The sequence below is a fragment of the Hippopotamus amphibius genome, chromosome 12 (genome assembly GCF_030028045.1).
Source record: "Hippopotamus amphibius kiboko isolate mHipAmp2 chromosome 12, mHipAmp2.hap2, whole genome shotgun sequence".
Classification (NCBI taxonomy): domain Eukaryota; kingdom Metazoa; phylum Chordata; class Mammalia; order Artiodactyla; family Hippopotamidae; genus Hippopotamus; species Hippopotamus amphibius.
This window is the reverse complement of record NC_080197.1, coordinates 87,709,367-87,724,939: the sequence shown is the minus strand read 5'-3', so window position 1 is coordinate 87,724,939 and position 15,573 is coordinate 87,709,367. Positions and strand designations below refer to the sequence as shown.

General features: G+C 45.6%; 1 protein-coding gene across 1 annotated transcript; it reads left to right on the top strand.

Annotated features, from left to right (window-relative positions):
* Positions 1 to 7,418: 7,418 nt before the first annotated feature.
* Positions 7,419 to 14,042, top strand: LOC130834150 (tubulin alpha-1C chain). Its single transcript, XM_057704247.1, has 4 exons — positions 7,419 to 7,578; positions 10,364 to 10,586; positions 10,729 to 10,877; positions 12,934 to 14,042. The coding sequence occupies exons 1-4, from the start codon at positions 7,576 to 7,578 to the stop codon at positions 13,906 to 13,908; spliced, it is 1,350 nt and encodes a 449-aa protein (XP_057560230.1). The 5' UTR covers positions 7,419 to 7,575; the 3' UTR covers positions 13,909 to 14,042.
* Positions 14,043 to 15,573: the final 1,531 nt, after the last annotated feature.

Genomic DNA, 15,573 nt, shown 5'->3' with positions numbered 1-15,573 from the left:
GAAGAATGTGAGTAGTCCTTTTTAATTTTCTGCAAGAGTATTTTACCTGCCTATCCTAGAGGGGTAGGGGAGGGGAATCAAGGGAATGGTTATTAATTACAGGAAAGATGAGAAACAGCTTAGGGTAAGAAAGATTTGCTGTAGAATAAAGAGAGGGAATACAGGGGAAACACAATCTACTCAGTTGCTTTGTTTGGTCACTGTGAGGAAACGATCCCCAAATACTGTATTTTTAGGGACTATAAAGCAGATTAGAACAAGCCAAGTGACATCTCAATGGAAATATAATGTGATATTTCAGAGAGGAAAGCCAACCTTCTCTGGTAATCTCCCAGAATGGAGCTTGGATTTCTCCTTAAGAGTCCTGATAGAAGGGACTTCCCTGGTGGTGCAGTGGTTAAGAATCTGCCTGTCAATGCAGGGGACACAGGTTCGAGCCCTGGTCCAGGAAGATCCCACATGCCGTGAAGCAACTAAGACCGTGCGCCACAACTACTGAGCCTGTGCTCTAGAGCCCTCAAGCCACAAATACTAAGCCTGCGCACCACAACTGCTGAAGCCTGTGTGCCCAGAACTTGTGCTCCACAACAAAAGCCATGGCAATGAGAGCCCATGCACCGCAAGGGGAAACCCCATGTGCAGCTACGAAGACTCAATGCAGCCAATAAATAAATAAATTTATATATATATATAAAAAAAGGAGTCCTGATAGAAGAGAAGGCCAAAACACTGCTCCAGTCACAGAGGAGGAGAACTTTGAAAGAGTGTGTAAGCAAGTTATAAAGTTTGTAAATATTTGCAGAAAAAGAGCAATAAGTGAAAGTTAAAAAATCCAAGGATTATTTTTCCCATAAAACAAAATAACATATTACCTAGAAGATAATGTCTTGCTCTTCTGTATTTACAAGGGGTAAAAAGAAGGAGGAGGAGGAGGAAGAGGAGGGAAAGAAGAAAAAAACTGCCTCAAAATACATAGATTTTTTAAATGCTTGTCATAAAGAAGGTGGTTGAATATAACTGCAAGGAATCCTAGCTGTCCTTTGGAGGTCTTGAAAGTAGGACAAGTAATATTTTTTCTTGTTATATTAGCCTTGCCTTAAGGAAAATTCAACAAGTGACTTTTCTAGGATGTCCTTTCCTTGTAAACTAGAGCCGGTACCAGGCTAATGGAGGGCTAAGAAGTAAAAGAGGCAACTGCCATTTTAGGCATTTGTTCTGGGTTCCACCTCTTGTGGTTCAGGGTAAATTATTTCAAGCCTCAGGACCTTATTTCCCACAGTTCCAAGTAAATACCCTTGTTAAAAACCTATTTTTGAAAACTCTTTCAAGGCACTATTGGAAGAGAAAATATTTTGTTCTAAATTGCTATATGAGCACAAAATATCCCTATGCCATGATTATTTGTAACATGTGATTTGTAACTGGACAGAAATAAATCTTCAGTATTACTGGTATCCTAGCATAGAAATCAGGAGGTAGACTGAAAAAAATCCTAAGGTTTGATTATATCTGAATTCTTTTCTCTTTGCTAATGTTATGGATATCCTATATACAGTGATTTAAAGCCCAAGCTCCCCTGAGCCAGAGTAGATATGCAACACTTTTCTCCCTAAAGCATTGCGAGACTCCCAACAAAAGCCCCATGTGTAAGTATGTATCTAATGTACTGGTGATCCTTAGAAGACCCTGACTGAATGAAGGGTGTTTTCAACTTCGCTCACTTTTGTACAGCTCCCGCATACAGCAGAAGTCTCAAGTCACAGTATTACAGACCATTAGGGCTGGAAGAAGCCTCAGAGATGACCCTGTCCATGCCCCACTTATCGCTCACCGTCCAAGGAGGAGAGATGCCTGCCCAAAGTTATATTTCCAAAAATGGCAGGGCACTGGCTCACCGTTAATAACTCAACATATTTGTGGTGAATTCTGAACACTGTCACCTAGAAAGTAAGAGAAGTTTCAACTAGAAAGTAAGCCTCTCATCACTTAGTAATTTTTCGTCCCATAAAGACCTGTTTACATAAAGGTTAAATTTTCAACTGTTGACCCAGGAAAAAGATTCCCCACCCCGCCCCCCCCCCCCAAAAAAAACCAGCAGGGAGCAGAAAACTTAAATTTGGATCCCAATGCTTAACATGATTGTAAAATATAAGAGGATGCATCTTCATCTCTCATTTTGTCTCCCATCACCACCAGCACCACCTTAGTACCACTCAGTGCTTTACTATGTGTATGTACTCTGCAGTATGCATCTCCTTTAGTCCTCACAACAGTGTATCCACCTATGAGTTACATATAATCCCTATTTTATAAGGGAGGAGATTTAGAGACATTAAGAAATTTGCTCAGGACTTCTTTGGTGGTGCAGTGGTTAAGAATCTGCCTGCCAGTGCAGGGGACATGGGTTCGATCCCTGGTCTGGGAAGGTCCCACATGCCTCAGAGCAACTAAGCCCTGTGTCACAATTACTGAGCCCACATGCTGCAACTACTGAGCCTACGTGCCGCAACGACTGAAGCCCGTGCACCTAGAGCCCATGCTCTGCAATAAGAGATGCCACCGCAATGAGGAGCATGTGCCCCACAACGAAGAGTAGCCCCCACTCACCACAACTAGAGAAAGCCCACACAGCAATGAAGACCCAATGCAGGAAAGAAAGAAAGAAAGAGAGAGAGAGGGAGGGAGGGAGGGAGGGAGGAAAGACAAGACAAGAAATTTTCTCAAGGGCCCACGCGCAAGGAAAAAAGAAAAAAAAAACAGAATCCAAATCAAGGTGATCAGGACTGCAAAGCCCTTAAACATAGTGTGATTCCTCAGGGGCAATCTGCTTGAATATGAGGAGGTAGGGAGTTAGAGGAAGAAAAATATTTTGTTAATGCATCACATGAAAACAGAATCTAAAAATAAAATGCCTTTTATTTTTAAATCGCCACACTGAACTATTCCCACCCAGGTTACTAGTGACTTCTGTGTGACTAAATCCAGTGGTCATTTTTAAGTTCTCATCTTGTTGGCCTATTGGTAGCGTTTGACACTGCTGATCACTCCTTCCTTGGCTTCCAGGACCTCACACTCTTGGGTTTCCTCCTAACTCATTGGCTCTTCCTTCTCAGTGTCTTTCATGGGGTCTGCCTCCTCTCCCAGAGCTCAATCCTTGGTCCTCTTCTCTCCTATTTCTATACTTTTTACCTTAGTGATCTCAGCCCATGTCATGACTTTAGGGTGGCACTTAGATGTATATCTCTACCCAGATCTCTCTCCCTTGAGATCCAGACTCATATCTAGCTATGGCCTGGGCATCTCCACCTCCACATGGACATCAACATCTAGACTTAACGTGACAAACCCCTGGTATCAACCCCCTCCAAGGCTGCCCCATTCCCAACATTCTGCATCTGTTCATAGCAAAACCATCTCTTACTCATTTAGGCTAAAGATCCTGGAGTAATCTTTGGCTTCTCTTTCCCTCACACGTGAGCCTTCAGGAAATCATTTTGGCTCTATCTTCAAAATGTGGCCAACTCTAACCACTTTTCACCACTTCCTCTGCTACCACTCTGGTCATCTCTCAAAAGGATTACTGCAGTGAGTTATCATCCTGCTTCTACCCGTGCCCTGATATTCTCAACACACCACCAGAGGGATCTTTAAAAAAAAAAAAAAGCTAGTCAGGTTATGTCACTACTATATTTTGAACCCTACATTGGCTCCCTGTGTCAGGGTTAATACCACAGGACTTTGTTTTTTTTTTTTTAGCGCACAGATTTAGTTGCTCCACGGCATGTGGGATCTTCCTGGAGCAGGGATTGAACTTATGTCCTCTGCATTGGCAGGCGGATTCCCAACTACTGCACCACCTAGGAAGCCCTACCATAGGACTTTGTCGTCGCTTACATGAAGCAACAAGATCCGGCTCCCATTGCCTCTCCAACCCTCATCTCCTATTATTCATCTCTTGCAGCCATGCTGGCCTCCCTGCTCTTCCTTCTAGGAACACTGAAGTGTCACTCTTGCCTGAAGGCCTTTGCTCCAGCTGCTCCATGTTCTGCAACTGCTCTTCTCCCAGGCAGCCACTTTGGCTAGCCCCTCAGGGCCTTCAAATCTTTGCTCAAATCTCACTTATTATTAAGGCCAACCTTGACCATCTTGTTTACATTGCAACCTCCTCCCACATTCTCTCCTCCCAGAACTCTCATTCCACTTTACTTTCCTCTGTTTTTCTACAGCACTCTTCACCTTCTAACAAAATATATAGTTTACTTATCATGTTCATTGTTTGTCTTTCTTCCCAATCCCCCTCTAGAACATTCACTCCATGAGGCAGAGATCTGTCAGTTTTGTTCACATACTTATTTCCAAGCACCTAGAAACTGTGCTAAGTATATATTTGTGGAATGAATTAAGAAGTTGGAAAGCACTACTAATTAAGACTAAATATCTAGCAACTGACTAAGATGATAGTTATGAGAATATACTGCCACACAATAGGTGCTCAATAAGCATTTGATGAATGAAGGAACTATGTACTGTAATTTGAAAAGGAATCTCTGCACATATTTCCACCGCATCCATTGTGTGTGTATGAGTTGGAGTGTATCTTGAGACCTGCCTATTCATTATCCAAAACCCATTTTGCCTTTTTCTACTTCAGGAAAAAGCTGTGTAACATAGTCTTCTACTATTCAATCACTTTTATTATCTTTCTTTCTTTCTCTTTCTTTCTTTCTTTCATTGAAGTACAGTTGATTTACAATGTTGTGTTAGTTTCAGGTGTACAGCAAAGTGATACAGTTATACATACATATACATCTATTTTTTTTTCAGATCCTTTTCCCTTACAGGTTATTACAAAATATTGAGTATAATTCCCTGTGCTATATAGTACATCCTTGTTGGTTATCTATTTTATCTATTTTACACATATTAATGTGTATATATTAATCCTGACCTCCTAATTTATCTCTCCCCACCTTCCCCTTTGGGTAACCATAAGTTTGTTTTCTATGTCTGAGTATTTCCATAAACTCTATCACCCAGAAATGGCTGAGGAATTTGAGTTAGGATAACATGCTGAAGCTGCAGAGAAAGAAAAACAAATGAAATAAAGGATGCTTCTGAGGAATAAACCATTGCAATGATGGGCAGAGTGAAACTGAGCAGGACCCTGTGGGGCCCTCCTAGCTTCAAAAGCCCCTCTGTGTCCCGTGTCCACTTAAAAAATTTGCACAACGTGAGAGTTGCGAGTTGAGTTTATTTGGGGCAAAATTAGGACTGCAGCCCGGGAGACAGCATCCCAGATAGCTCTGAGAAACTGTTCCAGAGGCAGGGGGAAAGATTAGTATATATGTATTCTTGGTAAAAGAGTACACATAATCAAATATTTTTGTGTAGGGGGTTTCTGCTAGTCACGAGGAGCAGACGTCACCATGTAGGGATTTAGTACTTTTCTAGATAGGAGGAGATGCAAAGGTTGGGGCTCATAAAATCAGCTCCTGAAAACATCTATCTGAAGATCTGTTCCACCCATTTTCCAAAGAACAGAGTGTCTCATTCCCAATCTCCACCCTGAATTCCCTTCAGGAGATGTGGAAGGTCAGCAGCTACAGCAGCACAGAGTGATTTAATTCTTGTACAGGCAGATGGCAAGTTCCAATTTACAACTAACACCTGTTTCTTATTTGTAGAAAAAAGAAAAAATTTTCCCAGGCCTTCCCTGAGTTCCAAAGAGCAGGCCCAAGCAATTATTGATTAGGAACACAGTCACGGTTCCTCCTGAAGGGTTAAAGACAGCAACCTGATGCATGTGCTTGAGTTGTTCTATAGAAACTAAGCCCCCCCTCCGCCCCAGTGGAGGATGACAAGTACGTCCTGACCTACAAGCTGACCACAAGTACACAGACCTCAGGTTGGTTGGAACCAGAGGTTGAGATTCCCAAAACATCACCCTGCTGCCTCACCACCAACCAATGAAAACAAGTTCCAGGAGCTGATCAAGCAACCTGCGACCCTTTTCCCTAAAAGATGGATTTATCGACTGATTGCTGACTGATTGATTTCGTCATGCCACTCAGCCTGTGGGATTGAACCCTGGCCTCTGCAGTGAGAGCGCAGAGTCCTAACCACTGGACCACCAGGGAATTCCCTCTAATGGTCTTTAAACACCCTTGCTTGAAAGCAACTGGGGAGTTCGGGTCTTTTGAGCACCAGCCATCTGCTTGGCCCTTGCAATAAATCTTGCTCTGCTCCAAACTCCCATGTTCTGGTTTGTTTGGCCTCAGTGTGCCTGGTACACAGGAATTTGGGTTCCATAACAAGAGTGCTATATTTAGGATGAGGCAGTACAAGGTAGTGAGGGCCCAAGGGCAGCCCCACCACTCCACGTGTGTGATCATCAACTAGTTTAATTCCTCTAAGCCTTAGTTTCCTCATCTGCAAAATGGGATAACTCACAGCGTTTGTCCAATGGATAAAATGTGATTAATATAGTCTGAAAAACAAACAACTCTGCATAGTAAGCAACTGAAGAGAGAGTTATTATTATAATAAACTGAACAAAATGCTTTTGCACCAATTGGAAGGAGATTGCTATTAGGAACCAAAAGGTTCACTTAAGAGGAGGTAGGTAAGAAGAAAAAATAAAAGATAAAACTAAAAAAAAAAAAAAAAGAGGAGGTAGGTAATGGAAAAGAATATAAAAAAAGAATGTATATATGCGTATAACTGAGTCACTTTGCTGTACAGCAGAGATTGGCGCAACACTGGAAATCAAATATATTTCATTAAAAAAAAAAAAAAAAGATAGGCAAACCGGTAAAGAAAAGCAACAAAAAAGTGAGAATAAGGACCTCGGGGCGGTTCGTGGTAATTAGGACCTGGAATGGGAAACCAGGTCTTCTCTCTTGGAAGTCCCTCAGCGGCGAGGGGCGCGGGCGGCGGGGCTCCGCGCAGGCCGGGCCCGGCGGGTAGGTGTGCGGCTGGGACCGGTTGGAGGCCCCCCAAGGCCGCCCCTCCAGGGTCCGGGGTCTGAGGCCGAGGGCGGGGCGGGCGGCGGGCGGCGCCAGGCTCCCGAGGCTGGGGCCGGGGCTCCCTTTCCCTGGCGCCTGTCCTCGCTTCCGCGTTCTCCACCTGCAGCCCGCGCACCCACTGAGGACGGTGCAGAAGCTTCGGCCTCCCTCCTCCTTCCAGTCGCCATGCCCATCCTCTTTCCCACCCCACAGGTCCATTCTCCGGCCCCAAGATGCCTCCTTCTTTTCCCGGTTCTTCTGGCTTGTTCCGAAGAGTTTGTTTTGAACTTTTGAACCCGCCAATCAGCGCCGCGCGCCCCTCCCCTCTCCGCGGGAGGGGAGCACCTGGCGTCGGGCCAGGGCCTGGCGGCGCGGAGGCGGGGCCGCGGAGGCGGGGCGGAGTCCGGTGCCCGCCCCCCCGACACGTGGCCAGGGTAGGGGTATATAGCATCCCTCCGGGCCACCTGGCCTCTCACTACTCCTCCGGACTCCTTGGTAGTCTGTCGGTGGGAGGTCTTCGTGGCAGTCCCCTCGCCTCCTCCAGCCCCGCGGAACCCTACACGTCTCAGTCATGGTGAGTGGGCTCCTCGGGCGGTGGCTTGGGGAAAGGGGGAGAGTGCAGAGTCCGCAGGGGCGTCGGGACCCCAGCGCACGCGGCGCCACGTTCCGGACGCCTCCAGGCAAACTGGCTTCTGGTGGCCAGGCTGGGAAAGCCGAGTTCACCTGGGAGACTTCTCTTCCGGCTCGTAGATGCGGCCTGGGCACTGCCCTCGCGGGAAGTGGAAAGCCCACTCGATCCGAGAGAGAAGGCATCCATCCCTCCAGGGCCCGCTACCGTCCCAGGAAGGCCAGGGAGCCTTCACACTGGCTCCCAAGGTCTTGTGAAAACTAAAAATCCCTCTCACTTCCCCAAATGATCTCACCTTCCCACTGCCTTACGCAAGGACACCTGGCGCATCTCGTGTGCTCCAGCAAGGTAGGTGCAAACATTTCCTGGCGTCCCCCCTCCAGCGCCCAATGACTCGCTGCTGAGTCATCTGTGGCCAGACTCTGGGGAAAGCTTCCAATTGCACCATCCTCACCTGTGGCAGGGCTCTGGGGAGCGCTTCCGTTCGCACCAATCCTCACCTGTGGCCGGGCGGGGGTGGGGTGGATCGCTTCCATTTGCACCAATCCACCTGAAGGATGTAGGCAGGTGCCTCCCTTGAAGGGAATTACTGTCATGTGGTTTTATCCTGCATTTCTAGTGTTAACTTAGTGGGGTTTTATTGCCGAAGCTTCCTACTTAGAAGTTTTTTTTTTTTATAAAAAAAAGCAAGTCCATAAAGAGATATTTTCTTATAAAGTCACAAAGTAAACTAGTACTGACAAACTATTCTTAGCTTAAAAAAAAAACCTGAAAGTACACAAAACTTGAGTATTTTCTATATAGCTTCCAGAGGTACTGGAAACAAGTATCTTAGGGAACATCTGTTGGAAGTCTACCTAAAGTAGGCCATGTGTATCAAAAGTTTTAAAATAATATCTTTTTTTAAAAGGGATACGGTGAATAAATAGTTACATCTTTAGGGACTACCAGTTATCAAAAGAATGTCTCACTATAACAACTTGCTTGAGTGTTTTTACCAAGCAAGACCAAAAAGAGACTGCTAAAGTGTGATTCAGAAAGTAGTGGCACAGTTTAAAGGACAGGAGAGCAACAGTAGAAGCAGGCCTATTAAGGCATCCACTAGTTAGATTAATAGTTTTTTTTGTTTGTTTTACAAGGGACAGTAAGGCTAAACTAAGTGACTCCATCACCCGTGTCTCACTTCATCTCCCAAGTGGCTGGGGGAGAGTAGAGGGCAAGCAGTGGCCACAGTCTAAACCATACTGTTGCACAATGAAAGAAAGTTTTTGAACTCAAAAGGCTTCAATAGAAGTGCTTCATTAGAATGATAGGATCTTCTCAGATACTTTATCTCCTTGGGGCCTGGGGCAGTCATGGACAGATCTCTGGTTCTTTTTCTGCTTTCTGGGGCTGTGGAATGTCTAAAGTCCAGTTAAAGGTAAACATGATGCAGTGGTAAATATTCACGGGTTCATTAGAACAAACAACTCTCCTTTCTCCCACAGCCCTGGAGAGCTGGGCAAGTAGATACAGGTAATAGTGAGCTTGCTGATGAGGTCAGACCATGATTGTTTTATGGGGGGTGTAGGTGAGAAGGAGTGGACCATGAGCCAAAGGTTGTGAGTGATTGGGCGTTTTATCTTGGGTCATGAAACTAGGTCCTTTGAGATGTTAGGTGGTGTCGAATTTTCTTTAACTAGATTCTTGTTAGCAGCTTTTAAAACCTTGAAACCCTCTTATTTGGATAAAATGTAATGGGAGATATTTGGTGTTGATATTTGAAAGACCTCTGTCTTCAAACCAGTTAATCTGATTTATGATGGAAATAGAATAAAAATCCTTTTCGTTTTTCTCTTAAGTCTGTGGATATGGATTCTATGGTCACTGCCTTATTTTACTAAGCAGGAATGAGTTTGGGTAAATGACCTTGTTCAGCAAGCAAAGGAAAACATTCTCCTAACATCATTAAATTTTTGAAATTATAGACTTTCCTCCACAATGCCAGAGATACATGTACATTTTACTAGAAAGGAGCTAATTTCTTAAACTATTAGTAAAGTCTTGGTGACACTTCTAGCTTTTATTACCCTGTGTCTCCACCCCCCCCCACCTCACCCCACTCTCCCCTCAAGATGTGTTGATAGTGAGGGAAAATGTTTTTTCATTAGGATTAAATTTCTTCCACAGGGTTAAAAGGCTGCCACTGACCACAGTTTTTAAGATAACAGGTAACTGCTGCTTATCTGTGAGTCATATGGCTGTAGTTTGCTGGTGTAAGCTGGTTTTAAAGGGAGAGGCAGAAACTCTTATCTTTAAAGAATAGGATTAAAGAGGGACCAGAATGAGCTCTAGTTACACAATTACACAGAAAATGAATCAGAGCTGGAAGGAGGAATTTTGTATGCCTTTAAGGAATCAAGAGGCATATTTTCCAGGAGTTGGGGAAAATCTATTGCTGTAGAACAGCTTGTGTCATTCTGAAGGTAGAAACCTGACCTTGAACATCTGATGTGGCTACAAAGTGAAGGTCTGGTCTCTGGTCTTGCCGAGTCGTTCATTAACATATCTGTGGTTTTCCAAAGCATTTTCTCTGAATTAGACTGTTGCTTGTGAAATAGTCCCTGGGAAGGAGTGGCCTCCAGAAAGGTGCTGATCTGTCCTGAAGGTTAACAGTCATTTACGTGTGAATCATTCCTAAATGTCCCATCTGATGTGTCATATTCTGACATTTCCTTTCTTCCTCCCACAGCGTGAGTGCATCTCCATCCACGTTGGCCAGGCTGGTGTCCAGATCGGCAATGCCTGCTGGGAGCTCTACTGCCTGGAACACGGCATCCAGCCCGATGGCCAGATGCCAAGTGACAAGACCATTGGGGGAGGAGATGACTCCTTCAACACCTTCTTCAGTGAGACAGGCGCTGGCAAGCATGTGCCCAGGGCAGTGTTTGTAGACCTGGAACCCACGGTCATTGGTGAGTTGACCTCAGTAACCCCACTGAGATCCCGGGAGTCTGGGACAGGAGGTGTGTCCCGGGGGCTCCACTGATGCCCCGGGGTCCAGCAGACTTGTGCAGGTTGTTAGTGATGGGTGGCTGCTGCGTTTTCCTTTTGCAGATGAAGTTCGCACTGGCACCTACCGCCAGCTCTTCCACCCTGAGCAGCTCATCACGGGCAAGGAAGATGCTGCCAATAACTATGCCCGAGGTCACTACACCATTGGCAAGGAGATCATTGACCTCGTCTTGGACCGAATTCGGAAACTGGTGAATACAGTATTTTATTTAAAGTAGGATGAGAGTTTTATCTTACAGTTTTGAGAGACCAAACCACAAGAATCATTCTTTGCACACTAAAATGAGCTTTATACTGTCCACTAAATAACTGGGCTTCTAAACCAGATGGTCCTGAGTTATAGGAAAACTCTTTGGGGCAGGAATAGTATTCTTTTGCCTCTTTCCATGTCTTACAAGGCAGATTTGGGCCATTGCTCATTCAGTGAGGGCATTTACCTGAAGTCATGATGAGTACCAGGAAGCCTTAACAGTTTTACTGACATTTAAGACCATTAAACATCCTTGTTCATATTAATCAGGCAGCTTTCTAGCTTCACGCTGAGACATCCCTTTTTAGGTCCTCTTAGTCACAGTGAGTAGGTGGCTGACTCTGACACGTAACTAATTGATCAAACTCAGAAAAACTGGACTGCTGACTTATTACAGAAAGTTCATAGCATAGCAAAAGAAGCCAGTGTAACACTGACTAGAAATAGCTGACGTTGGCAACTCCCAACAACACTGAAAGTGGAGTCAAGGGAGCTCCCTTGTTACAGAAGCAAGTATAAGTCATTGGAACTTTGAAAGTATTAAGGTATAATCACAAAAAAGTAGTACCCTTGTTTTTCTACTAGAGCTCCGGGCAGTGTGGACTTGGCCCTGTGGCAGAAAAATGTAAGGCAGCTGTATTCAGTACAGTTGATACGTGCTCTATTGGGATCATTTTAATTGAGTCTGGCAATCAGATGACTCTGCTCCTTAGGCATGAGGGCAGCTTGTAACTAATTAACTAAAAATCAAGAATGAAGGCCTGGGTGGAATAGCTTGTCGGGAGAATCACATGATGCTAAGCCCAGCAACAACTGGTCTGTTCTAAAAAGAACGGCCTTACATCATTCATGGCTTCGTACTTTTTTAGATGCTTATCATAGCCTTCCCAGCAAAATTGGGCTAATGATGCCTATGTTTGCAAATCAAGCTTCAGCTACCAGTACTGACTTGGAAATCAAGACCTGCCTTTAGGGACAAATCTAGTAAAAGCCATTGAGGGTTCTGGAGTGAAGTTCATTAACTACCGAAACAATTGCATTTGCCCTTGGTGTTCTTGCTGTGTCCACATGAGGCTTAAAGGTTGACATTGGTAGGCTAGGGTCTGCCCCTTGCATTGATCTCATTCAGAGTGTGGACCCACAGGGCAAGTGAACTAAGGGCTCAGTAGAGAATGTCCACAAATCCCTGAGCACCTTGAGAAGTGAAGATTGTCAACAGAATACTTTGTAAGGACAAAATCACTCTCTCATACAATAGCAGTTTGCTAGCCAGAATAGTTCAGTTACGAGGTGGAAAGCCCCAATGATATGAGGACGTGGAATTGTGACAGTAAATCACCTTTCCCAGAATGAATAGACTTTCTGGTAACTGGTGCTTACTGTGCCAAGTACTGTTGCAGATACTCAATTCTCAACAACCTGAAGTAGATTACTCTTCTCCTCGTTTAATAAATGAGAAAACTGAGATCGAGAAATGAATTTGGTCAAAGTCACACAGTGTGGAACTGGTAGAGTCGGATTCAGACCCGGCCTTACCCCAGCACCAGGGCATTGGATCTTGGCTCTTCTGTCGTGCTCCAGCTCAGAAAGCAGCTGCCAAAAATCTCTGTAAGCCCTCCATTGTGCAGGGCAGGTGGTCCCAGGCCTGCTGTTGATAGCTCTCCAACTGATAAGAGGTTGCCTTTGTCCTGTAGTCACAGCAAGGGCACCAGAGGTTGGGCCCTGAATCCATTCCAGACCTCATGATTCCTCTGCCTGCAGAAATGAAAATAGTTCGTTTTAAAATAGGCTTTTAACAGATCCCCTCCCTCCAGCCCCCAAGAGTTGATTGTGAAGTTTCTCTGAATCACTTGGCACTGAGAAGCTCTTTAGGATGGCTTTCTTAGCAAATACTGCTCAGAAGATTTTTTTAAAGATCTCAGTCAGTGTGATTATGGATTCAAAGAAGTCACTGCAGCTTTCACCAAGGCTAAAATTAAAACACTTTTCTTTTGCAGGCTGACCAGTGCACAGGTCTTCAGGGCTTCCTGGTTTTCCACAGCTTTGGTGGGGGAACTGGTTCTGGGTTCACCTCCCTGCTGATGGAACGTCTCTCTGTCGATTATGGCAAGAAGTCCAAGCTGGAGTTCTCCATTTACCCAGCCCCTCAGGTTTCCACAGCTGTCGTTGAGCCCTACAACTCCATCCTCACCACCCACACCACCCTGGAGCACTCTGATTGTGCCTTCATGGTAGACAATGAGGCCATCTATGACATCTGTCGTAGAAACCTTGATATTGAGCGCCCAACCTACACGAATCTTAACCGCCTCATGAGCCAGATTGTGTCCTCCATCACTGCTTCCCTGAGATTTGATGGAGCCCTGAATGTCGATCTGACAGAATTCCAGACCAACCTGGTGCCCTATCCCCGCATCCACTTCCCTCTGGCCACATATGCCCCAGTCATCTCTGCTGAGAAAGCCTACCATGAACAGCTTACTGTAGCAGAGATCACCAATGCTTGCTTTGAGCCAGCCAACCAGATGGTGAAATGCGACCCTCGCCACGGTAAATACATGGCCTGCTGCCTGTTGTACCGTGGCGACGTGGTTCCCAAAGATGTCAATGCTGCCATTGCCACCATCAAGACCAAGCGCAGCATCCAGTTTGTGGACTGGTGCCCCACTGGCTTCAAAGTTGGCATCAACTACCAGCCTCCCACCGTAGTCCCTGGTGGAGACCTGGCCAAAGTGCAGCGAGCTGTGTGCATGCTGAGCAACACCACAGCCATCGCTGAGGCCTGGGCTCGCCTGGACCACAAGTTTGACCTGATGTACGCCAAGCGTGCCTTTGTTCACTGGTACGTGGGTGAGGGCATGGAGGAAGGAGAGTTTTCTGAAGCCCGTGAGGACATGGCTGCCCTTGAGAAGGATTATGAGGAGGTTGGAGCCGATAGTGCTGAGGGAGAGGATGAGGGTGAAGAGTACTAACCTGACTACTGCAATTTTACACTCTTGTCTTAGGGCTGTCTTATTTGTGTTCTCTGAAGCTGCCCATTGTGGCCCTATCTTGTCAATAAAAGTGACATTTCTATTTTCAATGTCAAGCTGTATCATAGTAAATATTTGCTCTACTTATTCAAGGCCAGTTTGTGATGGAGGAGGCTGGCAGTTTCCATCTGATTATTGTTTCAAGTGGCTTCTGTGTACTGTGCTAAGGGGTTTGTCTGTTTCACTTAGACCTGAATTGATGACTGGTGATAAAATCATTTTGTAAGTGAGGCAACAGGCTCAGATTGGGGCAGTGTTTTCCAAACTTCATTGTGGATGTGAATCTCCTGTAGGTCTGAGGTGGAGCTTCAGGTACTGCCTTTTTTTTTTTTTTCCCCCCCAAAGCTCCCGGGTGTTCTTAGGCTGCTGTGACCATATGTGGAGTAGCAAGGGGTTAGGTAACATAGCTAGTAAATGGTGGAACTGAAATTCAAGTCACCAGCCAGGCTGCCTAAACTATTGCAGTCATTATTTCATAAAACATGGGAGTCATATGGGAAGGGCTTGGAATTGTGCTGATTTATCCCATAGTTAGCAAAAACCTACAATGGCAAATAAGATTGTACTTTAAGAAGTTACCACTTAGAGAAAGTGGAGCAGGCCAAGACACACAATTACAATAGTTGTTATGATGTTGGTCCTTGGCCCAGTGCATGTCATCAGGAATATTTGAAGTAGGGGAATAATAAGGAAAATTGAAGGAATGTGTATGTAAGACAGATTAGAGAGGAGAGCTCCCTAATTTGGACTCTCTTCAGAGCACCTATTGGAAGCAGTGGAGTTCTTGAGGGAGGCAGGAAGCAACTGAGAAGTTGAGGATGGGGAAGAATGAGCATGTGTGTGAGTGGCTGGAGAGCTTGGTGATGTGCTCAGGGACCAGTGGTGTGGCCTATAAGGTTGAACTGCGCAATGAAAAAGGATGATCAGAAGGCCAGGTCATGCGGAAGGAAGGAGCCAGCTTTGGTGCTTGGGTGCTGGCCTGAGTGGGAAGGGCAAACAAGCTGCAGGAGGCGGGGGTGGGTGCAGACCTGTTCACCTGTGCTCCTTGACTGAGCTTATTCTGATGGTGGTCAGTTACCATCTTTCTTTTCCCATTGGTGTTTTCACCTCTTACCCGTTGCTTACCTCTGCCTCATTCGTCTTTAAGGGGAGCATTTTTAAAATGCACGTTCTGGGAATTCCCTGACGGTCCAGTGGTTAGGACTCGGTGCTTTCACTGCCAAAGGCCCAGGAACTAAGATCCTGCAAGCCACACTGCGCAGCCAAAAAAAAATGCACATTCCGTCTTGGAGTACAGCACAGCTTCCAGCCTGGGCTGTTTCGACTGTGCTTGGAAGGGTCTTGCAGCATTCATCATGAGAGCAACCATGGTCTATGCCCTCTAGGGCGAGGCCCAGTGCCCCCACCCCCCCTTCCCTGAGTACAGAGCCAGCTATTGCTGACTCAAAATCGTGGGCCAGGTTCCTTCTGCAGCCTGAACATGGGAGTTCTGGTGTGACAATGAACCTTGGAGAGGCTGGCCACCCCCAGCTGTACCCAGAGACCTTCCTAACCTGGGGTATCTGCTGGTTGCCACAGTGTGAGTTCTGGAGGGAACAGGACATT